The sequence below is a fragment of the Lacerta agilis genome, chromosome 6, assembly GCF_009819535.1.
Source record: "Lacerta agilis isolate rLacAgi1 chromosome 6, rLacAgi1.pri, whole genome shotgun sequence".
Taxonomy (NCBI): Eukaryota; Metazoa; Chordata; class Lepidosauria; order Squamata; family Lacertidae; genus Lacerta; species Lacerta agilis.
Genome location: NC_046317.1, coordinates 8,769,437 through 8,794,514, shown reverse-complemented (window position 1 = coordinate 8,794,514; position 25,078 = coordinate 8,769,437). Strand labels below are relative to the sequence as shown.

Genomic DNA, 25,078 nt, shown 5'->3' with positions numbered 1-25,078 from the left:
TGATGATATCTATTTAAGCATATTTTCATATTTTGGCCAGGGGTTCTTCTGAACTGAATGTTCAGATTCCTTTTTTTTCCAGTCCTGTACATTTTTTCAGGTATACAGGGCTGAGGCTCATTTAGGGCTTTAAAGGTCAGTACCAACACTTTGAATTGTGCTCGGAATCATACTAGAAGCCAATGTAGGTCTTTCAGGACCGGTGTTATATGGTCTTGGCGGTGGCTCCTAGTCACCTTTCTAGCTGCCGCATTCTGGATTAGTTGTAGTTTTCAAGTCACCTTCAAAGGTAGCCCCACATAGAGTGCATTGCAGTAGTCCAAGCGGGAGACAACCAAAGCATGTACCACTCTGGCAAAACAGTCATACCAGATGGAGCTGGTAGACAGCTGCCCTGGACACAGAATTGATCTGCACCTCCATGGACAACTCTGAGTCCACAATGTCTCCCAAGGCTGCACACCCGGTCTTTCAGGGACACAGTTATCCCATTCAGGATCAGGGAGTCCCCCACACCCAGTCCCCCAATAAAAGTACTTGTGTCTTGTCAGGATTCAACCTTAATTTGTTCGCTGCCATCCATCCTCCAACCGCCTCCAGACAAGACATATGCAAGACATATGCAACAGGGTGTTGTTCCCTGTGGCTCCAAATCTTATATAGGAGTGGCACCAGAAGAAGTCGTAGAGATTCCCCAGACACGAACTGGCCCCGAGTGGATTCTTTGGCGAGTAAGATTGTTTTCCATGAACCTGGTCTTAACAGCAAGTCTGTAAGTGACTATGGAGGCCAATTCTGGATCCACACGTCCTTCCACAGTGGGGACATAGGTTTCTGGGCAGGAGTTGATCACGGTGTGGATTTGCCAAGCGTGTCTTTCTCTTAGCACATTTTTCCCTTTCGCCCCGAGTCTGAGCGTCTTCAAAGGCCACGGCACCTTTGGTAAAGGCTGTTCTCCAATTGGAGTGCTCGCAGGCCAGTGTTTCCTAGTTGTCAGTGTTTATACTACATTTTTTTTAGATTTGCCTTGAGAGAGTCTTTCTTTTGTTGACCACTAGCATTACACTTTCCATTTTTAAGTTCAGAATAGAGTACAGTGGTGCCTCGCTAGACGAAAATAAATCGTTCTGCGAGTATCTTCGTCCAGTGATTTTTTCGTCTAGCGAAGCACCGATACAAAATAGCGGTTTTCGCGTGACGAAATTTTTTTTTTCGTCTTGCGAGGCAGCCCCATAGACTTTTTCGTCTTGCGGGGCAGCCTTCCGCTAGCGAATGCCTTTTGTCTAGCGAGTTTTTCGTCTAGCGAGGCATTCGTCTAGCGGAGCACCACTGTACAGTAGTTGCTTTGGAAGACGATCATCAAGCAACCGCACAACATGACCAGTCCAACGAAGTTGATGTTGAAGAATCATTGCTTCAACACTGGTGATCTTTGCTTCTTCTAGTACACTGGCATTTGTTTGCCTGTCATCCCAAATGCCAAGTGGATAGACACTGAATAAATACAACAGTGACACTCTGTGCCTTTAAATCTAGCCTTGTTTTGGAATATTTGGAATGCGGGCTAGACAATGCTACCATTCAGTGGATTTGTAACTGGCTGACTGACCGAACCCAAAGGGTACTCATTAACGGCTCCTCTTCATCCTGGAGAGAAGTGACTAGTGGGGTGCCACAGGGTTCTGTCTTGGGCCCAGTCTTATTCAACATTATTATCAATGACTTGGATGATGGACTTGAGGGCATCCTGATCAAGTTTGCAGATGACACCAAATTGGGAGGGGTGGCTAATACCCCAGAATACAGGATCACACTTCAAAATGACCTTAACACATTAGAGAACTGGGCCAAAGCAAACGATGAATTTTAACAAGGAAAAATGTAAAGTACTGCACTTGGGCAAAAAAAATGAAAGGCACAAATACAGGATGGGTGACAACTGGCTTGAGAGCAGTACATGTGAAAAGGATCTAGGAGTCTTGGTAGACCATAAACTTGACATGAGTCAACAGTGTGATGCAGCAGCTAAAAATGCCAATGCAATTCTGGGCTGCATCAATAGGAGTATAGCATCTAGATCAAGGGAAGTAATAGTACCACTGTATTCCGCTCTGGTCAGACCTCACCTGGAATACTGTGTTCATTTCTGGGCACCACAGTTCAAGAAGGATACTAACAAGCTGGATCGTGTCCAGAGGAGGGCAACCAAAATGGTCAAAGGCCTGGAAACGATGCCTTATGAGGAACGGCTTAGGGAGCTGGGTATGTTTAGCCTGGAGAAGAGAAGGTTAAGGGGTGATATGATAGCCATGTTCAAATATATAAAAGGATGTCATATAGAGGAGGGAGAAAGGTTGTTTTCTGTTGCTCCAGAGAAGTGGACACGGGGCAATGGATTCAAACTACAAGAAAGAAGATTCCACCTAAACATTAGGAAGAACTTCCTGACAGTGAGAGCTGTTCGACAGTGGAATTTGCTGCGAAGGAGTGTGGTGGAGTCTCCTTCTTTGGAGGTCTTTAAGCGGAGGTTTGACAGCCATCTGTCAGGAATGCTTTGATGGTGTTTCCTGCTTGGCAGGGGGTTGGACTGGATGGCCCTTGTGGTCTCTTCCAACTCTAGGATTCTATGATTCTATTCCCCAGGTAAGTAGACAGGGAGCCAGCACAGTGTGGTGCTCAGTGTGTTGGACTGCCTCAAATTCCCACTCGACCATGAAACTCATTTCGCAACTTTGGGCCAGTCACCCCCTCTCAGCCTAATCTACACCTCAGGGTTGTTGTGGGAATTAAAAAAGGGAGGGGAGAACCCCCCCCCCCAAAAAAAAAACCCAGACAGGAGGTGGGAAGGCATTCCCAAGGTTAACAGCCACAGTTACAGCAATTATTATAGTCATATAAAAATCAGAGGAGATCACACACCCCTATCTTACTATCTGACTTACAGAAGACATCAGAAGGCAACCCTGTATGGGGAAATTTTTAATGTCTAATGTTTTACAATTTCTTATGTGTTGTAAGCTCCCCAAGGTTGCTCGGCAGGGTATAAATAATAAAATTATTATTAATTTATTTTGTTGTTGTTGTCGTTCCCCGCGAGGTGGAAGATAAAATAAATGAAAACAGGAAGGGGATTCAGTGTTCAGAGCACTACTCTCTCCCCTTTGACCTTTTCGTCACACTACGCCGTGAGTTCCCGCCGCCATGACACCAGAGGCAAGTGAGGCAGAGACCCTCTAGGCAGCTGAGTAGAATAAACACAGCTCCGTCAGGAGAATAAAGAGCGGAGCTCTTTCCCACCTCCTTTCTCTCCTAACTCCCACTTTTTTAACTTGTGTTTTTTTTTTAAAAAAAAACTTTTTAAATCTGAGGTCGGTCAACAGAAATCCTGACACGTGTTACCTTCAAGGACCGAATACCGTGGGGTGGGGGGTGGAGGAGAGAAGGTCAACGAGAAAACAAAAGGCTTCTCGGCAGCCGATTGGGCGTGACGTAAAGGGCAAGATGCAAACGCTCGCGCGAGCGAGGGAGCCAGCGGAACGACGCGAGCCGGGCCGCTGATTGGGCGTGACGTCAACCGAGACGCCGGTTTCGTGTTTTTGCGCGCGCCTGCGCGAGGCGTTACCCGCCAAATTCAAACGGCCGAAGAGGAGGCCTCGGTTCTTCTGGGCTTGAAGAAGGGAGGCTTGAGGGCCGAGGAGGCCGCGGCTTCCCGAGAGGAGCTTCCGCTGCCGCATCTGTTAACGTCTCCCCGCTGCTTGGTTACGGTAAACAGACAGGCAAGGATAAAACGGCGACTTCATAGGCCTCTGGGTAGGAATGTTTTTCGGCAGGAGCCAGAAAGAGCCACCCCCCCAAAAAAACATGGATTAGTATTATTAGTATTGCTATTATTGTTATAGCTCCCCACCGCGAACATAGTTTATTGCTGCTGCTGCTGCTGCTGCTGCTATTACATTGGGATTATTATTATTATTATTATTATTATACTTATTATTCCGGTGAAGCTCTTTTTTAAGTGTTTTTAAGTGCTGCAATGAAGCAGAACCATAGGCTAACATTTAAACACAATTCCACTGAACTGCTAAATGAGGTTACCTAGTTTTTTTGCTTTTTGTTGAATATGGTTTATTATTATTATTATTCCGGTGAAACTTTTCTTTTTCTTTTTAAGTGTTTAATGGTTTTAAAAAGTGGTGCTATGAAGCAGAACCATAGGCTAACATTTAAACACAATTCCACTACTCTCCTAAATGAGATTCCCTTGTTTTTTGTCGCCCAGCCCTATCTAAAGAATAATAAAAATAAAAATCTACAGGACTGAAATTAACAACCCCATAATTATAACTGGCAATGAGTTATGAATTTTATAAGCATTTCTCTCTCGCTTCCACCCCTCCCCCTTGGTAATTATGGGGTGGGCACTTAGTCTGAAGCAAGTGTCATGATTGAGGTCTGTTAAAAAAAGTTTAAACTTGATAAAAGAACAATAATAAAAATCCTTGTAGTTAAAAACTTAAAAGGGGAAGCAAAGAAGACCTCAAAGTGGAGGGGAAACTTAATGGAGAAACTTACCAGAAAAATAAGAAATCAAGATAAACTTTTTATAAAAGGATGGAAATGGTTTATGGAATATTTACAGATAAATTGTAAACAGATTAGAACATTGGCAGGATTATTGTAATAACCTGCAGTATCATAAGAGTATATATTTAAAGTAGATGGATAAATGAACAGATTAAGTTAATACATGGATATGCAGAAGATATTAAAAATAAATTTAAGGAATTGCAGAAATAGGGAGAAGGAAGTCAAGTTTTGAAATGTTAAAATGACTGTAAAGTTATTGAAACGTATAAACCTGAGAATTATAAATAAATTATTATTATTATTAGTTAAATTCACAGGCAGCCCTCAGTCCCAAGATCGCAGCATAAAAATTCAAAAAAAGAAAAGAAAAGAAACACAACACGGGCGAAATAAGCAGGTGGAGGGGAACCTATAACACTCCTACCCCATACACACAAAATAGTTCCCACTTCCAAGAACCCCTGAAATTGAAAATAAGCAATCACCTGTTCAGTATCAACCCCTTTGCACGCTCATATTTCACAAAGGTCGGTGAGAGAATTGGGGCGAGGACCGCAGAAACTCTGGTCGTTGTTCCCTTTCTCCCACTCCCCCAGGCGGCAGTTTAAAAGTTGTACTTGACTTTTTCTTTTTAGGACGGACCGCCTTACGGAATGGATAGCTGCACCTTTCCGAGGTACAGTGAGAATGACATCATCACGCACATCCGCAGCTGCTTGCTCACAGCAAACGAGGCCAAAACCTTCTCCAAGGGTGATTTATTTCCAAACGTCAAGGTAAGTGCTGTAAGATAGCGGATTTATGGCACAGAATCAAAGTGCAGCACTGCGGTGGGTAAAATACGCATTTGATTTTTCCCTGTGTACAGAGCCAGAATTAGTGAATTTAGCCAAAGTAGCTGTTTGCATATAAATATATGTCGCTTTAATTCACTGCTATGTTAGCGTTGCGTATGACTGTATGGCAAAACAGACTCAGCTCAGGGGGTGGAATCGTAGAATCATAGAGTTGGAAGGGACCCCCGAAGGTCATCTGGTCCAACCCCCTGCAATGCAGGAATCTCAACTAAAGCAGCTGTGGCAGGTGGCCATCCACCCTCTGCTTAAAAGCCTCCAAGGAAGGAGTCCAGCAACTTCTTAAAGAGTCCATTCCTCTGCTGAATAGCTCTTATTTTCCGAAAGATCTCCCTGATGTTTAGTTGGAATCTCCTTTCTTGTTACTTGAAACTCTTTGTTCGTGCTCTAGCCTCTGGATCTGGAAAAAATAAGCTTGCTCCATCTTCCATAGGGCTAGTGGACTATCAACGAGATGCAGCAAGTATGAGACTGGCACCCACAAACCCGCTTCCCACCCTTCGGGGAGGAGTTTGGAAGCATTTTGTTCTGTGTTTGTTTAACCATAGCTTGTTGCATCATCTGGACCAACAAACTGGTTAATGTTAATACTTGCTACTTGAAAACCAACCAGCCATAGTTAAGATCTGTGGCTGTTTTTATAATTTCTTATGTTCTATTTTTGTACTGGTCATGAGGGTGAAGTGTGAACCTGAGGCTTCCTGTAGCTTATTCCCCATGGTTTAGTGTGGCATTCAAATGTTGCAATTGTGCAGAAACATACTATTATTAATATATGCATTTGTAAAAAAAAAAAATGCCTCTCGCAGTGGAAAGTGAAATAAAATCTAAACTTAGTCTGGTTTGCCATGGCAAATAAAATTTCGCCTCTTCTTAGCCTGAAGTGCTGCAGATGATCTTTATGAGAGCCTTGCAAGTTGTGTATGGAATCCGCCTGGAACACTTTTATATGGTAAGTGTATAAACAGGACATGGGGAAAAGTGCAATGAATCCAGAGTATAATGGAACCGTAGTTATTTTTAGTGGAGAGTTTGGGGCACCTTAAAAAACAACAAATTTATTCGCTCTATTTGCCAGTCGTGGTAAACTGTAAATAATTGTTCAGCACTCACAAGCAAATTATGCCCATTTAGCTTCTCCTTTTTCACATTGGAGGAAAAGCAAGCCACAATCTGTGACATAGTGTTGCATCCAAACCAGGGATCATGGCTTATTGGGATCCACACTAGGGCTTTCTGTGGTGTGTGAGTGCAGCCGTTGTTTGTCTTAGGCTGCAAGAAATACGTTAGGCCTTAAAGAGTCTCCAACATTCTTAGCCTATTACAGCAAACATGGCTTCCCTGCTCAGAACAGTCAGTCATTTTCATAACGCACGAGATAATGCTAATTTGAAGCACTTGTGTATTTATGTAGACTTATAGCAGACACAGGTGGCGCTGTGGTCTAAACCACTGAGCCTAGGGCTTGCCGATCGGCGGTTCGAATCCCTGCAACGGGGTGAGCTCCCGTTGCTGGGTCCCAGCTCCTGTCAACCTAGCATTTTGAAAGCACATCAAAGTGCAAGTAGATAAATAGGTACCGTTCCGGCGGGAAGGTAAATGGCGTTTCTGTGCGCTGCTCTGGTTTCGCCAGAAGTGGCCTAGTTTTGTGCGCCTTGGTGCCATGAACATCAGGACATCTCAGTAAACCAAAAACCACAGGCTACATTTTTGGGTTAAAATTGGTCCACAACTTTATTGATCACAAATTTCAGTGAGTTTGGCATGGCACTGGGTCAGTCACCATCCAGCAGGCGGGCTGGAGGGATACCAGGGGTCAAGGCTGAATCTAGGATTAACCCATGACAGACATCAAGTGGATGCAACCCCCACGGTCTTGCTGCGTTATATGGTGCTGTGGACTTCAGCCCCTGCCTGGGCTTATGGACAGAAGCCCCTTCCCTGCGATTCCTTTAATGGGATACCCTACCACCCTGGAGGGGGAAGCAGAGGCTCCCAGTTCCCCCTTTGCCAATGATTAGGAACCAACCCCAATGCTCTATCTACCGGTGTTGTGACGATTGCAGTGAGGAAGGCGAAACCAACAGACGGGCCCAATTTGTCTGATGAGAGAAATTCCTGCCTGGACCCAAATACGGTGACAGTAATGACCACAGCAAAGTCCATAAAGGTACAAGGCAAATGAAAAAGAGAACATTACAGTGGTGCCCCGCTAGACGAATGCCTCGCTAGATGAAAAACTCGCTAGACGAAAGCATTCGTCTAGCGGGAGGCTGCCCCGCAAGACAAAAAAGTCTGTGGGGCTGCCTCGCAAGACGAATTTTTTTTGTCTTTTTTTCGTCTAGCGAAAACCGTGGTTTGCATTGCCGCTTCGCTAGACGAAAAAACCGCTAGACGAAAAAATTCGTAGAACGAATTATTTTCGTCTAGCGGGGCACCACTGTATAAACCATGAATATAGGTCTTGAGTGAAGGCCATTCTGGCTTTTAAATGCTGGGAGTCCTGAAGACTCCTGAGAGTCAGCCTCAGGCCCACATGCTCTGTCTGCACATGATTGGACAAATCACAGGCAGGAATTTTGAATTCCAGCTGCCATCAGGAGAGGGCAACAATCTCCTGTTGGCCTCCAGAAGCAAGACCCACAGCAGTATGGCAGATGGTGGCAGTAAAGGTACTGGGCCACAAATGCTGTGTCACCCCAGGAGAGGGTGAGCGGATAATAATGCTACAAAAAGATTTTTCAGGATTGTCCGAAGAATTACCATATTTTCCGGCGTATAAGATGACCCCAACTTTTCCAGTTAAAATATAGAGCTTGATATATACTCGACCGCAGATTCTCCACCCGGCGTATAAGACGACCCCCGACTTCTGAGAAGATTTCCCTGGATTAAAAAGTAGTCTTATACTCCAGAAATATACAGTAAGTAAAGAAATTGCATCTCTTTACTGATTCTGTTGTATTCTTAGATGCCAGTGTCCTTTGAAAGTCCATATCCCCAGATTTTTGATGGCTTCCTACCAATAGCGAATCTCTTTAGTAACATGTGAGTATGCTGAAATCACATTCTGTACACTAATTTTTATCCTTTGAATGCGATCTGCGAATGTATTTTGTATGGTTTGATTCAATTTTTTTCATTGTGTTCATCTTTTATTCTAGTAAGACATTAAATGTGTTGCAGGTGTTGTGAGTTCAGGTAATTAGATATTGTGGCTGTGCCTGGGTTATGGAGTTGCCTGGCTCAGGAGATCTGTCTAGCCCCTCTCCTGATGCTAAAAAAAAACATTTTCTTTGTTCCAGCAGGCTGGGGCTGACGAGTTTTTAATATCTTAATGATCCCATGTCCTCTGTGTTTTTAATCTGTTGTGCCCATCTCTTGCTTTTATTGCACTGTTTTCATGACTCATTTTTGTAATAATTTTAAATTTTCTTGAAGCTGCACTGAGCGTTGTAATAGTGAGCAGGGCATACATTTTCTCAAATACATAAATCTTGTGTAATGGCTGATCTTGTTCTGCTAAATTTGCAAGCTGAGTTCAAAGTTCTAGTCAGCCGGGGTTTGCACTACAGCTTTTTCAAAGTGCTGTGCCACATGCAAGGTATTTCATAGAGATAAGCACATGTTTATGCTAGATTTCTTTATTTAAAAAACAACAACAACAAATTTTAATTCTTCGGATTCAGAGCACTAAGATAAAATCTGCAATCCTAAGCATGTTTACTAGAGAGTAACCCCATTAAAATATTGCATTGTAAACATTTCTACAGGTATATCTGTCAGGTTCTAATTGTTTGCCCTAATAATAAGTTTATAAGTATACGTATACTGTAGTCTATTTTTAAAATGTTTAATGTTTTGTACAATTGACAGGGAACGATTTTTCCCGCTCTGCCGTGTCAATGACTTCCTGATTGTTGACATTCTAAATCCAAGTAAGCTTTTAATGTCTCGTGTGTTCTAATGTGTTGTGTCTTGGACAGTTCTTGGTTTGATCTTGAGGGAATTGCCACCGAGGGCTCATATGTCACAGTTTGGTTGGGATTCTGTTTCGTGGTCGCAGTGTTCCCCACAGTAAGAGTTTGTCTGGGGGAATTTCCACACTAGCACTACCTAGGATGTGTTGTGCAGTCATGGATTTTTATTGCATGACTGCCTGTCCTACAGTTTGTTAGGACTGCTGAGGCCCAGGTTCAAATCCCTGGTTAAGCTGTAAAGATCAGTGCGAAAACCTTGGGCCAGTCAGGTCTTTCGTTTACAATTGTTGCCATCACAGGGCAGAATTGCAGCCAAGCAGAAGGCGCATCGTGCTACAGGAGGAGGAAACAACTTTATTACATTAACATTTTATCATCAAAAACGGATAAGAGACATGCTTTAGCGTCCAAGGCGACCTGTCTGCCAACAATAATACCAATCTCCATAGCAACCTGCTTCTAGAAATTGTGTGCATGCATGGCATATATACATCCCCCCATGTATGCCAATATGTTCCTCTCACCATACGACCCTGCCAGCGTGAAAACTGAAGTTTTAATTAATTTATTTTCCTGGTGGATCTTTAGGAAAAGCCTTGTAAATATTGTTTAGTTAGCTACTGTGTTAGGTGTTTTTGTGTTCATATTGTAAACCACCCTGTGATCCTCAGATGAAGAGCAGTATAGAAATTTAATAATAAATGAGCCCATAAAAGTTACTAGCTTGCATTTTTTTGTAATTAAGGTTCGTTCTTGGTTTACAATTCTTGATTTGTCTAGAAGAGGCAAACTATGAACCCAGGTTTGGATGACACAATGAGCCAAACCGTGGCTTAGCTCCAGTGGCATGGCAGCAGGAGATTTGGGCCGGGGGGGGGGGGGGAACGGCGACGCATAGGTGCCGTTCTTATTTCTGGGAACTTGTGCATTTGTGTAAAGCCCTGGTTTTGGCTTGGTGTTATGTGCGAAAAGAGCCATATTGTTTATTGCAGAGATTGATCCGGATCTACTAGTGTTGATCTCTGGGTGATTTTGAGTAGGTTAGCAAGATGGCACGATAATAGTAAAAACTGACCCACCTACCCCAACTCCCACAATTTTAGGCTGTTGAATTGGGATACTGGGAGCGGCGGGAGTTGTCATGAATTTTTGTGTGAAAGTTCAGTTTTCCACTTCTTATTGCAGTTTCCAACAACAGCATTAGGATAACGTCTGCAAAAATGATAGCAGAACTACACGTACAGTTCCTGATAATATTCCATTAGACATGCTGTGGCCAGCTCAAAGGGGATCTCTTTTCTGAAACTTTACAGTTAACTCCCTTGATTGTACCCCACACACAACACAGTATTCATGGATCCCAGAGTTTCTATGTATCATTTGTATGTGGTAGATTCCATCTATTGTAGGCTTAAACTTCAGGCAGCTTTTTGAATTTGAAAAATTGTTTGCCCCATAAGTCTTACAAAAGCATTTCCTCTTATGTTGCTCTTCTAGAAGCCAAGAGGACAGCTCGTTTTTTGAGTGGCCTCATTAACTTCCTTTTCTTCCGTGACTCGCGTCGTGAGGTCTACCTGGAAATCCAGAGCACCTTTGTAAGATTAATTACAAGGTTTGGGGTTTCTAGACTTTACATGTCAGAACACAAAGATACTCCATAGTAGTATTTCATAGAATCATAGACTTGTACTGACAAAATGAAGCTGTGGGCAATAGGATATATGCAGTATTTCAGTTTCTTTTTAAAGGTCAGTTTGGCAGGAAGTGGGACAGCAGGAGGCAAGATAAAACGGCTAAGGGTAGTACGGTAAATCTCATTAGGAAAATATCCCAGTTTAGGAAGTCGATCCTACTTCCTTTAGTTTGCCTAACTCCCTACCAGCTGTTTGTTCTACAGCAGTGTTTTTCAACCTTTTTTGGGCAAAGGCACACTTGTTTCATGAAAAAAATCACGAGGCACACCACCATTAGAAAATGTTAAAAAAATTAACTCTGTGCCTATATTGACTATATATAAAGTAATTTTTTAATTTTTCCCACGGCACACCAGGCAACATCTCACGGCACACTAGTGTGCCGCGGAACAGTGGTTGAAAAACACTGTTCTACAGGACACTTCAAATCTTGCTTTCGACAGCAACTATGAGAAATAGTGGGTGGTGGAGGCATGGATTTCAACAAAAGGCAGGTCAAGGAGGGGAAGAAGATTCAGACAGAGTTAGGGGTAATAGGTGACAGCAGAACAGGACTTCAGAGGCAAAATTTAGGGACTTGGTGGTTGTGGGGTAGGAAGCCAGGGGGGATGTAGAATTGCCAGGTGGGTTCTTGTTCCTTTGGAATGCCACCTATTTATTGATTGATTTCCAGAACTAAGAGAAAAATCCACACCTAATGAAATTATTCCCTTTTAAACAGCCTTTTAGTTAAGATACAGGACTCTGGATATAAAGACTAACAAGTGTGGCAAAACCCAAAAAGGCAGTGAGGGAAGGATATGGGGATCTGAATTTCACAGACTAGTGATTAACCAGTTGGTTCTCTCTCAGAACAGGAGGAGGAGATCCAGTGTGAGTTCTCACATCAGTCACTGGAGACAGGGCTTAGTGGAATTGGTAGTCGTAGGCCTGGGCAATGTATCGGTGCACCGCCCAGGACCGGTATACGGGGCAGACTGATGGCAGCTTCACCTGGCGACATATCGCAGGTGAAAACTGACGCTGCTCCTGAGTCCCTCTGGTGCCAGCGCTGCTTCCAACATCAGGCTGCCGGTAGCAGAGGGACTCGACAGTGGTTTCACCTGCGATGTACCTCTGGGTGAAGCAACCATCGCGCTGCCCCTCGTACTGCATAGGGAAAAGCCAGGTGTACTGCCAGGCCAATGCAGCTTGCTCCTCGCTCTGCTTCTTTAAACTGCTCCCATCCCCCAGCTGAGTGAGCCCCAGTGCCACACACACACACACACGCTGGAGAGGCATGGGGCTTGCTCTGCTGGGGAACCCTCCCTCCCTCCAGCTGTGCCTTGCAAGCAAGCTACATTGTCCCAATGGCAAGGCGCAGTGAGAGCTGTGGCAGTTTCACCTCGCAAGCCGGGGCCAATGCAGCTCGTTGTTTCAACATTGCAACGTATTGCCAGACCACAATGTTTGGCTGGTGATACATCACAATGTTGAAAACCAGACACACCCCACCCAGCCCTAGTTGGCAGCAGAGTTTTCCTCCCAGTTCTTGCACCTAGAGATACTGCACTGCAGGGCATTTCATTTACTTCTTCCTCTGTGTGCTCCTGCTAAATATGCCTACCACAATGTGGTCTGATGGGGCTGAAGGGCCACTTTGCTGAAGCGAAGCGGGTCTGGGTGCAATTGGTGCCCGGGTACATGAATGTCTGGGAACTCCTTGCAGGCCACCTTGGGTCCCATGGTGGAAGAAAGGCGGTATATAAATGTAAGAAAGTGAATAAATTTTTTCCCCACCTGCCTTGCCTTCAGAAAATCAGTCCTCTTACCATCAAGGTGAAGAAATAACGTGTGGCAAGTTTGGAATTCCAATCTACTCTGGGGGCTGGAACACCTTACTTTTGTAGCAGCAGCAGTGACTCCCTCTTTCGAAAGTGCTCCTATTTCCACTGTGGGAGTTAGAAAGAGCCACCCATGGTTTTGACTCCCCCAGCATGATAGGCCTCTAAGTTAATGAACCTTGCAGACAGTCATCACTCTATATAACATTCAACTGTCTTCAGAAAGTTGTGGAATCTTGAGTCTATAAAGTACAGTACTATAGGCTAAAAACAGTCACTGCTTCAGTGGGACCTAAGCATAGGCCCAGTTAATATGCTAGTTCTCTGGCCTGTAAGGTCAAACTGTTTTGTAGACCCAAGTGTACATTTTGAGTTGCATGCAATGTAAACCGTTCTTTTTTTTTTTTTGCAGAAATCAGCTGTGGAAAAAGAGCAACGACTTCAGACAGCAATTCAGGAGGCAACATTGAAGTTGGAGAAACTTGAGTAAGTCAGCTAAGGGTTGGATACCTCACTTTAAAGAAGGGGTCAGTAAACATTTTCAGCAGGGGGCCGGTCCACTGTCCCTCAAACCTTGTGGGGGGCCGGATTTTATTTTGAAAAAAATGAATGAATTCCTATGCCCCACAAATAACCCAGAGATGCAAAAGGACACATTCTACTCATGTAAAAACACCAGGCAGGCCCCACAGATAACCCAGAGATGCATTTTAAATAAAAGGACACATTCTACTCATGTAAAAACACGCTGATTCCTGGACCATCCGTGGGCCTTAATTTGCCTACCCATGCTTTAAAGCAACCTATGGAATTTAAGGGACAGTCCCTAGGCCTCCAAAGTATGCAAATAGTGTATTTTTTGCTCCATAAGACACACTTTTCCCCTCCTAAAAAGTAAGGGAAAATGTTGGTGTGTCTTATGGAGCGAAGGCTCCCTGTCCAGCAAGCAGCAAGAGGCGGTATCCAGCTCGTCCTCCCCGCATCTCCGTTTGCAAAAACAGGCTTGTTTTTGCGAACGGAGGCTGTGGGGAGGATCCAGCAACATCTGCTCCACTCCCTGCTGCCGCCCCACCCTCCGCTGCGGAGGCAGCAGCGGAGATGCTGCTGGATGCTCCTCGCACACTGGGTAGCTTACAGCATATGTAAAGCACAAGAAAATAACAAACATTAAAAACTTCCCTATAGAAGGCTGCCTTCAGATATCTTCTAAAAGTTGTGTAGTTCTTTAACTCCTTGACATCTGACGGGAGGGAGTTCCACAGGGAGAGCGCCACCACTGAGAAGACTAGACAGCTCATATGCAGTAGGACTACATTTGGTTTAGACGAGTCTTTTAAGCAAATCTATTTGAGAGACGTTAGTTGAGAGAATGCTTCACATTTATACGCTTAAAAATAAATAAATTCAAAATTTAGCAGCATCCTGTATGTTGTGAAAATTGGGGATGATTCCAGTGAAGTCATTGCACTTGTGAACTTCAGCCCACCCACCAGAACTTCCCCTCTCTTCTACATTGCTCTCCCCACCACCAGATACAGGGAATGGGCAAGGGAAAGCTCATCTGCATGCAGAGCCTTTGGTGGGATGTCACCCCTAAGATTGTAAGGCAATTGCATTAAAGTGAGCTTTTGAACTAAGTGAGAATAAGTAGGTCTTTGTGAACATATACGGCAAGTAAAAATACCCTTTCTCTGTATGTGCAGTACTGTTCCTGCAGATCAAGAGGCAGAGTTCAAGGAGCTCTCTCAGGATATTCAAGAGCTGGAGCAAAAACTGAACCATGAATATCGGCAGAAAACGGTGTGTGTTCTTTCTTACTGAAGTCAGCTGGAGATCCAAAGTTGCTTTGATATTAAAATTTGCTGTTAAATAATGCTTAGGGGTTTTGTTTAATTTTTGTCTTTGCTGGAGAGTGTTGAACACCTTGTCCTTTAAATTTCTCTTGTTACCATTTGTAGAACATTAAAGGCAATGGCATGAGTGGTTGCCTCTCTTTTTGGGGTTGCATTTGGAATTTTGAGATGATGGGCACCATTCACAAAATGGCTGTTGCTAGGGGTGCGGCTGAGGAAAATGGTTGCCACCTCCAAAATAACCGAAAAAGTGATGGAAGCATAAAATGGTTCAAATATTAACAAAATATCTTGCTTCTTTTCTGTACACTTGCTCATTATGCTGTGCTGCTGTAGATAAGAGCAAGAAAATAAAAAATAACTAATTCCAGAAATAATTCTGAATTACTAGAGCCAGCAATAGAAACATGCTGGTATCTCTCTCATTTGAGTGGGGCTTATGAAAGTCCTGTGCAGGAGCAATATGAGAGAGAGAAAGAGACCAGCTTACTTGAACTGGGCACCTATCTACTGCCATTATTTCACCTATGTTCCTGTGGGTATGTTATTCCCCTAGCTTTCTACAAAATGGCTCTATAATCTGAAGGACAACATGTGAGGTAAAAGTCTAGATTCTTCTAGAGTTCAGAATGAGCCCCTTAGAATTGCATTTCTTAACTAGCAACTGATTGTTCTTTCATGCTAGGCTCTTTTGCAAGAAGAGATCTTCCAGAAGAAAACAGAAGTTGCAGAAAAAGCACAGAAGCTGGTAAGTAGAGCTCAGTGGGGAGCTGGAATGGTAGTCTTGAAGAAATACCAGCATATGTTTATCTACAACTAGCTATATTTGTCTTTGTCCATGGAGTTTTCTTGGCAGGGATACTGGAGTGGCTTGCCAGTTCCTTCTCCAGCTATATTTGATATGGGAATCCTTAGTTTTTAAAGAGTCTTCAGAAATGCCTGTCACTGAAATTTTCATTTGGGAGGTTTTGGTTATTTGCTACCATCAGCAACTGACTATAACAAATTTGCTGAAATATGGAGTAAATTCTGTCCTAAGTATTTACAAATTTTCACCCCCCCCCAAAGATCCATGTGATGCTTGTGATAGAGCAGTAGCATGACTCACCCCCCAGACAAAGCGTAGCAGCAAAGAGAGGAGTTTCTGTGTTTGGCATTACGCCCCATGTTTCTTCTCTCGACAATGTGCTCTCAACATTCCTCAAGTCCTGAAATATCTCCTGGTTTTGGTTTCTACTTTTGTTCTTCTGAGTGACCCAGGTTCACATGAGGTAGTTTTGTGCCTGATTTACAGCAACAGCCCTTTTAATCTAGGAGGTTATATTTTAAAATAGCATGTGATCATGGACACTGCAATGCAAATACCTTTTATTAGTTTGTAAAGTAAAACTTGGGTAAACTCTGCATTCAGCTGTTTACAATTCTTTATAGTGTTGAATAAGGCATCTCCTCTACTTTAAGGCAGAATTACCTGCATGCTGCTCCTTGTAGAACAGGTTCCAAAATTTGGAAATTCAGAAATGGCTGCATGTTGCACTCCTTGTGCTGCTCTCCAAAGTGTGTGCATGGAAATGAAAGCCTTGACTACTTTAATCAAGTGAAATGGCTTTTGTTTTGTTTTGAAAGCAAAATGTCTAATCATCACTAACTTCAGTCCAGTAATAGATGTGCTTAAAAACAGTTGTTCAATATCTAATTTCAACCTGTGGTAACATTAAGAATATTTATATTCTTTTGCTAATTAGAATGAGCAAAAACTAATCCTGTGTAATCTAAAAGAAGAACAAAAACAACTAAAGTCCAAAATCGCAGATGATCCAGAGGAGCTGGCTAATCGTAAAGAGCAACTTCAGCAGACAGTGCAAAAACTCAAGAAAGACAAGGTGGGTCCTTTTGCTATCCTGTCTCCTCCCCCCCTTGTATTATATATCAGCAACAATTAAGCCCGCTGGACAAGTGAGCAAAAACAACTTTCCTATTGCTTGTTGTATGCTTCATATGCAGAAAATCTTCTTTTTCTGCCTTATGATTATGTATCTGTATGATTGCATCAGAAGAGGAATTAAATGCTTTTTCTGCACCCTTCGGAAAGAATATAATAGAATATCTACCTAGAATATTTAGATAAAACAAAACAAAAAAATTCCTTCCAGTAGCACCTTTGTTGTTCAGTCGTGTCCGAGTCTTCGTGACCCCATGGACCAGAGCACGCCAGGCACCCCTATCCTCCACTGCCTCCCGCAGTTTGGCAAAACTCATGCTAGTCGCTTCGAGAACACTGTCCAACCATCTCATCCTCTGTCGTCCTCTTCTCCTTGTGCCCTCCATCTTTCCCAACATTAGGGTCTTTTCCAGGGAGTCTTCTCTTTTCATGAGGTGGCCAAAGTACTGGAGCCTCAACTTCAGGATCTCTCCTTCCAGTGAGCACTCAGGGCTGATTTCTTTAAGGATGGATAAGTTTGATCTTTTTGCAGTCCATGGGACTCTCAAGAGTCTCCTCCAGCACCATAATTCAAAAATTATGCATGCACACGAAAATTATGAATGCACACGAAAGCTCATACCAAGAACAAACTTAGTTGGTCTCTAAGGTGCTACTGGAAGGATTTTTTTATTTTGTTTTGACTATGGCAGACTAACACAGCTACCTACTTGTAACTAGAATATCTAGAATGCTGATGTGTTTTTATAGCTTATTGCTGTTTTAATTTTTTGAATCTTTTAATGGCATTTGCTAATAATTTCATGTTATTCTTTTCCCTTTTATTTATAATTTTTATTAAATAAATAATAAATGCATACAAATCCATCAGAAAATTTTGCTAAGTTCTTGAAAGTGGCCAGATATGGTAGGTTTTCTGAAAAATATTGTTATACAAAGTGCATGGGATGCTAAAATTCTGCTCAATTTTTCAAAAAATTATAAAGCAAGAAGTGATTAAGAAGTATGAAAGTTACAGAGACCTGGTAGAAATCTTACCACCGTGCCAGCAGGAGATCCAGTTGTACCAGAAAAAAATGGAAACCCAAGTAGCCAATATGACTAAACTGTCAAATGTATTTGCAGAGGTATGTATTACAAATTTCTCTCCCTTACATTTTAGCTATGGAACTGTTGTTAAATCTTTTTTTGGTATTAGCACAACTCTGAGGTATGTTCCTGGTATCAAGACGGAAGACTGGATGGGGAAATGAGAAAAATAAGATCCATCATGTGGCAGTCCCTGTGTGTGTGCAGAGGAAGGGGAAAGTCAAAAAGGGGCTGTGGACTTATGGCAATATTTGCAGCACACAGCCATATAATTCTGACATAAAGAAATAAGGATAACCTGCTGGGCCAGCAACCTTCTCCCAGTGGCCAACCCTGTGCTTATGAGATCTCCTCAAGCAGAACCAGAGTGCAGCAGTGCTCTCCCATCTTGTGATTCTCTGGTATTCAGATGTAGAATGCAGATGGCTTGCCGATCAGGAGGTCAGCAATTCGAATCCCCATGACGGGGTGAGCTCCCGTTGCTCTGTCCCAGCCCCTGCCCACCTAGCAGTTTGAAAGCACGCCAGTGCAAGTAGATAAATAGGTACTGTTGGCGGGAAGGTAAACGGTGTTTCCATGCGCTCTGGTTTCCATCACGGTGTTCCATTGCGCCAGAAGCGGTTTAGTCATGACCTGGAAATCTGTCTGCGGACAAACGCTGGCTCCCTTGGCCTGAAAGTGAGATGAACGCCGCAACCCCAAAGTTGCCTTTGACTGGACTTAAGTGTCCAAGGGTCCTTTACCTTTGCCTTATTCGGATGCCTTTGAGACTGGAGGTAGTACTTGGTCATTGTAGCTAGTAGCCATTGATAGTCTTGTCCTCAGCGATTTAAAGCCATTCAAGTTAGTGACCATCACTACATATTGGTGGGAGCAAATGTAGTTTTTATGAAGCATGAAAAAGTACCTCCTTTTGACTTTCTTGAATCTTCCAACATTCAGTTTAATGCCCCCAGAATTCTAGTATTGTGTCAGGGTTCAATCTCAATCCATTGACTGCCATCCCTCCTCCAACCACACCCAGAAACTGACATAGGGCATTCAGTGCCTTCACTGGTTCCAATTTAAATGTGAGGTTGAGCTGGGTATCATCTGCATACTGGTCCAGCCCATAATGGTCCCTCATCACCCTGTGACAAGTGGGGTGCTGCAGGGTTCTGTCCTGGGCTCGTTGTTGTACAATGTCCTGATAAACGACTTGGACAAAGGAATTATGCACATGGGGCCCTCATCAGATTTGCAGATGACACCAAACTGGGAATGGTAGCTAATGCCACAGAAGACCTTAACAGATTGGAGAACTAGGTCCAAACTATCAAAATGAATTTCAATAGGGATAAAGCTTCTACAGTTAGGCAGGAAGAACCAGATGCACAAATGTAAGATGGGGGACATGACTTGCCAGTAGTACATGTGAAAAGGATCCAGGGGTCTTAGTAGACCACAAGCTTAACATGAGTCAACAGTGTGATGTAGCAGCAAGAAAGGCTGGCATTATTACAGGCTGCATCAACAGAAGTATAGTGTCCAGATCAAGAGGAGCAAATTCCACTCTATTCTTCCTTGATCAGACCTCACCTGGGGTACTGTGTCCTGTTCTGGGCATCACAATTTAAAAAGGATATGACAAGCTGGAGCATGTGCAAAGGAGGACAAAGAGGATCAAGGCTCTGGAAATCCAGGCTTATGAGTGACGGTTGAGGGAATTGGGTATGTTCAGCCTTGCGTAAGAGGAGATATGATAGCCATCTTAAATATCTCAAGGGCTGTCACATGGAAGATGGAAAATGCTTGTTTTCCCCTGCTCCAGAGGGTAGGACCCGAACTAATGGGTTCAAGTTACAAGAAAGAAGATTCCAACTAAACATCAGGGAGAACTTTCAGACAACAAGAGCTATTGAACAGTGGAACGGTCTGAGGAGGTCGTCGACTCCTTCCTTGCAGGTTTTAAAGCAGAGGTTGGACAGCCATCTTTCTTGGATGTTTTAGTTGAGATTCCTGCATTGCAGGGGGTTGGTCTGGATGACCCTTGCTTGTAAAGGTAAAGAGACCCCTGACCATTAGGTCCAGTTGTGTCCGACTCTGGGGTTGCGGTGCTCATCTCGCTTTACTGGCCAAGGGAGCCGCCATACAGCTTCCAGGTCATGTGACCAGCATGACTGAGCCGCTTCTAGTGAACCAGAGCAGCGCACAGAAACGCTGTTTACCTTCCCGCTGGAGCGGTACCTATTTATCTGCTAGCACTTTGACGTACTTTCAAACTGCTAGGTGGGCAGGACCTGAGACCGAGCAACGGGAGCTCACCCCGAGGCGGGGATTCGAACCGCTGACCTTCTGATCAGCAAGCCCTAGGCTCTGGTTTAACCCGCAGCGCCACCCGTGTCCCTAAGCTTATTACTATAGAGGCATTTTTCCTCTGCCTGAGAATAAGAAATGTTAATGTGATTGGGAACTAACATTTCTATTGTGGCTCTCCATTGAGTTAATATCTAAACTGGGGAAGAATTATTCCCCTCTTAACCCCAGCAAGACAAGAAACATTTCTGTGCAAGGAACTGAGCTGTTTACTGATTTGACCATAAATAGCTTGGCTTATAATCTGATGTGAGTGGGGGCAGGTACGCTCACCTCTAAAAATACAAACAAACAAACCCCAAACATAATTCAGTAGCTCGACAATACTGTGAAGTGACTTTATATAACCACTGTTTGTATTTTTTGCAAATCAGATCCGAACCCTAGAGGAGCAGATAGAGAGCAACAAAAGTAAATTAAAGAACGGCAAGATGGAGGAAATAACTTTGAGGAGACAAGTGACTGTTAAGCGGGAGAGACTCACCACTGCTGAAATCAAACTTAAAAAGACATGTGAGGATATTGAACAGCGCAAGCAAGCAATAACTCAGTAAGAATGAGTTAATATTTCTGTTCTTATTTTGCTTGGTATCTTAAATCATCATAATACAGTTTCAAAATTTGCATTTTGACGAAAGCATACATGTTTGTGGCACCCTTTGGGAAGGAAGGGGTTGTGCTACTTTGTGAAGACAGTTTTGCTTCTGGCAGGTGGTTTGTTGCAGTGCAGGTTGACCTTGAGCACAGTCCTCATTTAAAGCTTCTTTCTTTCATTATCTTGAAAAAAGCCACAAAGACTCGCTCGAAAGTCCATTTGCCTTTCACGAATCCTTCATAATTTTCTGCCTCTTCTGGTTATCAAACATCTCGAGACCTGTAGGGAATTATTGTGCTTGTTTCCAAAAGAGATGCAACACATCTCTTGTTTGTTTGTTTGTTTGTTTGATTGTTTGTTTGCTATTTCTGCTGCAGCAGATTCACATGGCAACACTTGCTACAAGGAATTAGGACTTTGATGCAGCTTAGCTCCTGAGTTACTTAGAATGCAAGGCCCATTCTTATTTCTCCATCTCAGCCCTCAGGGCAGAAAGGGGATTGGAGGCTCAAGGTGAGCAGCAGGTCTGAGTAAATAAGCAAAAGTCTGTAGGCCATTCTCCTAATCTAAACTGGTGTGGAACTTGGGAGATGAATCTTCTCCTAGGTGCCTCAGTCCTGAAGGGGAGGAAAGTCCAGCAATTGTGAGGACTCCATCCTCTGCTAAATCACCAGTGACAGAAATGGCAGAGAGGATGCCCATGCCCCCATTTATTTGGTTTGTCATGTTTATATCCTGGCTTTTTTGTCAGAGGATCTCAAGGTAGCTCACAAAATGCGACATCCGAATTAGTGTGAGAAGCAGGTGAATGGAAGGTGCCTCAAGTCTTCTCCCTTTGTCAGCTGCTGTGCTTCTGTTGTTGAGATGTTCCTGCTACTATGTCATTGGTAAATTTGGGCAGTAATGACTAGAGATGTAAAATTTCCAGAAATTTTGAAGCTCGGAAAAAACCCAGGTTTTTTCCGGAATTTTTTTTTGGAATTTTTTGGAAAAATTGAAAAAAATGCTACATTAGCACTTCTTTTTTTCTTTTCCAGTTTGAAAGTCATTCTGTTACTTTAGAAACATGAAATATAACTATGGACAATTTTAATGGGCATAAAATTATCACAACTAGCATATTAAAAATAAAGTGTATCCAAACAATTATTACAAACAGAATTTACTTTTAAAATAATATTTATTTGTATTTGTAACAAATGGAGCAACAATCTCCTGAAGCGTTTACTAGTTTATGTGGGGGGGGGGGAGGACTCCACAAAACAATTTTTAAAAATCCAGAAATAACACTTATTCATATTCCTCTCCACAGTATTTTTTTAAAAAAACATTCTCATAAGAAGAACTGAAGAAGGAAGTGGGACTAAATTTCAATGAATGGGCATGAAATTTAATCAGAATCATTTTCTGAGCTGTAATGATCAGTATCAGTTTCAGTCTCTGCTTCTGCATCTACTCTTGTGTCTGTCATTGTCACAGTTATTATGGACTTCTAAAAACTGAATGTTTGCTCAGATTGAAACAATTTTTTTCAATTTTTCAGGAAAAAACAAAAAAGGCTTCAGGAAAAAAAACGGGGGAAATGGTTTTCCCCCCGAATTTTTCTGGGGTTTTTCCAGGCCTTCACATCTCTAGTAATGACAGGGAGAGCTCATGGAGGGACGGAATAGGAGAAGCAAGGATAATCCTTAGAACTGCTCTCCTTTGGAAAAAGGAACATTTTTAAAAAGATAGATATAAAAAAATAAGGTAGCTCTATTGCCACGCCAATAGAACGGAATTCGAGCAAAACTCCTCCCAAAGTTATTTTCAAAACTCCAGAAACACCTGGCATCATTAGTAAACTCCGCTATAAGTTTCTTATTCTCATTCCACAGTATTATTTTGTGAATAGAGTTATATTAATCTAGACCAAGGTTCCCCAAACTTGAGAAACTGCTCCAACTGTTTTTGGACTACAACTCCCATTATTACTACCTAGCAACCAGGGATAATGGGAATTGTAGTCCCAAAACAGCTGGAGACCCAAGTCTGGGAAACTCTGGTCTAAACATTCACGAGTAGAAAAACCCAGTTCTGCTTTTGTCTTATTTCAAGATAAAAGCATGGGGAAAAAACAGATGTAGAGAGTCGCCGGTATTTAAACTGACATTTGCTGCTAGTACAATTTTTATCTATGTAGCTTTATTTGAGATTAGTGCTACAATAACTGGTTAATTATTTTCTAGGTACTGCAGCAAATTTCAGGAGAAGAGAGGGGCTGTCTATGAGAAGTTAACAGCAACTCATGCAGAAATCAAGCAGCTCAAAAGTGCTATTCAGCAGCTAAATTCCAATGCGGAGAAAGAGAAGTTGAAAGCTCAGGTGAGTGCAAAGATTAGACATGAAGCAGAAACATGCATATGTGGAATAGGTCAAACTTCGCAGAAGCCAAGTGGGCAGTCATGCTGATGGGGCTTCTGCTGGTGAGCAGGGATACACACTAGTACTTAACATGCATGGACCCAGAGAGGAACCTGTGGAACATTTTTATAGAGGTTTCTTTCTCTCTCTGCTTGAAATCAACACATCCTCCTACCTATGCATGCACACACAACACACATGCCAATGGCCCTGAACATATTTATGTTCCCAATATAAAACATGTTCTCGTTGCTTGTAAACGACCTCGGTCCAGTATACCTGAAGGAGCGTCTCCACCCCCATCGTTCCACCCGGATACTGAGGTCCAGCGCTGAGAGCCTTCTGGCGGTTCCCTTGCTGCAAGAAGCCAAGTTATAGGGAACCAGGCAGAGGGCCTTCTCAGTAGTGGCATCTGCCCTGTGGAACGCCCTCCCACCAGATGTCAAAGAGAAAAACAACTACCAGACTTTTAGAAGACATCTGAAGGCAGCCCTGTTTAGGGAAGTTTTTAATGTTTGACACATTATTGTATTTTAATTTGTTGGAAGCCGCCCAGAGTGGCTGGGGAAACCCAGCCAGATGGGCGGGGTTTAAATAATTTATTATTATTATTATTATTATTATTATTATTATTATTATTATTATTATTATTATTATTAATCCCAGATGGTAAAATGGTAAAGAAGCTGGTAAAGCCTTTGCCAAGAAAAATGACTGGGTTATGCGCTTATAATTTTGGGAAATGTCATTGAAGCACTAGGACCCAGCTCAGAAAGCCTGGTGCAGTTTGTGTAGAATTCCATAGTAAAGGTAAAGGTAGAGGACCCCTGACAGTTAAGTCCAGTCACGGACGATTCGGGGGTTGCGGCACTCATCTTATTTTACTGGCCAAGGAAGCCGACGTTTGTCTGCAGACAGTTTTTCCGGGTCATGTGGCCAGCATGACTAAGCCGCTTCTGGTGAAACCAGAGCAGCACACGGAAACGCTGTTTACCTTCCTGCCAGAGCGGTACCTATTTATCTTCTTGCACTTTGATGTGCTTCCAAACCACTAGGTTGGCAGGAGCTGGGACAGAGCAATGGGAGCTCACCCCGTCGCAGGGATTCAAACCGCCGCCCTTCCGATCGGCAAGCCCTAGGCTCTGGTTTAGACCACAGTGCCACCCGCATCCCAGAATTCCATAATGTCCAGCAACAAAACACTGGCTGTCATTTATAGAGCTTCACTGTGCATCATGTGCTAAGGGTCATATAAAGTCCTTGCATGGCTCTCGAATGGATGTGGCAGAGATGAGATGAGGCTGCAAATGATACCATTATATGAAATGCTTTGAAGACAGCGGTCCAGTTTTGTGCTGCTCTGATGAGCTTAGCACATGTCAGAAATATGCTGCTCTATATAGATTACAGCAGAGGGATATTGACACCTATAGGTTTCTCCATGTTTTTTCCTCGTTTGTAACAAGTAATTATACCTATCTCTCCCCCCACCCCACCCCAAAAGGAGATTTGCCTTAGCCTGAGGGTTGGCTTGGATAAATACCATGAACATCTGGCAAGTATAGTGGAAAAGACGGCATCTGGAAGAGAAGAGAAGATTGCCGAGTTAACTAAACTGCTTTGAGTTCATATTTTTGCAGCCGATTTGTACATACTGTATTCTGTCTCGTTCATCTTTAAGGTTGTATTTCAGCTGCACGTGAACAATGGTAAAATAAGCATTCTTTTGGCCTTGATTGGTGAGGGAGGGGAGCAAAACTAGATAAATCCTGTCGGAGTGCTTTGTTCAGGCCATCTGTACTTTATTTCTGTTTTCTATTTCATTTTGTTCCTATGCTACAACTGTTCTAGCATTTGCAGATCTTTAGTGGTAGGCTTGTCCTTGATGTCAGAAAATGCATGT

General features: G+C 43.0%; 1 protein-coding gene across 1 annotated transcript; it reads left to right on the top strand.

Moving 5' to 3' along the window:
- The first annotated feature begins 3,709 nt into the window (after positions 1–3,709).
- NUF2 (NUF2 component of NDC80 kinetochore complex) lies at positions 3,710–25,078 on the top strand. The gene is made up of 14 exons (XM_033151353.1): positions 3,710–3,810; positions 5,223–5,363; positions 6,319–6,393; positions 8,413–8,489; positions 9,318–9,379; positions 10,919–11,016; positions 13,351–13,424; positions 14,642–14,738; positions 15,477–15,539; positions 16,537–16,674; positions 17,720–17,860; positions 20,552–20,727; positions 23,001–23,136; positions 24,680–25,078. The coding sequence occupies exons 2-14, from the start codon at positions 5,241–5,243 to the stop codon at positions 24,797–24,799; spliced, it is 1,380 nt and encodes a 459-aa protein (XP_033007244.1). The 5' UTR covers positions 3,710–3,810; positions 5,223–5,240; the 3' UTR covers positions 24,800–25,078.

Excerpts from the sequence above, each read along its gene's own strand:
- NUF2 (XM_033151353.1), top strand. The coding sequence starts at position 5,241 with ATGGATAGCTGCACCTTTCCGAGGTACAGTGAGAATGACATCATCACG. Across the intron at positions 6,394-8,412 it reads GCCTGGAACACTTTTATATG|ATGCCAGTGTCCTTTGAAAG; the intron begins GTAAGTGTATAA and ends TTGTATTCTTAG. Across the intron at positions 20,728-23,000 it reads CGCAAGCAAGCAATAACTCA|GTACTGCAGCAAATTTCAGG; the intron begins GTAAGAATGAGT and ends ATTATTTTCTAG.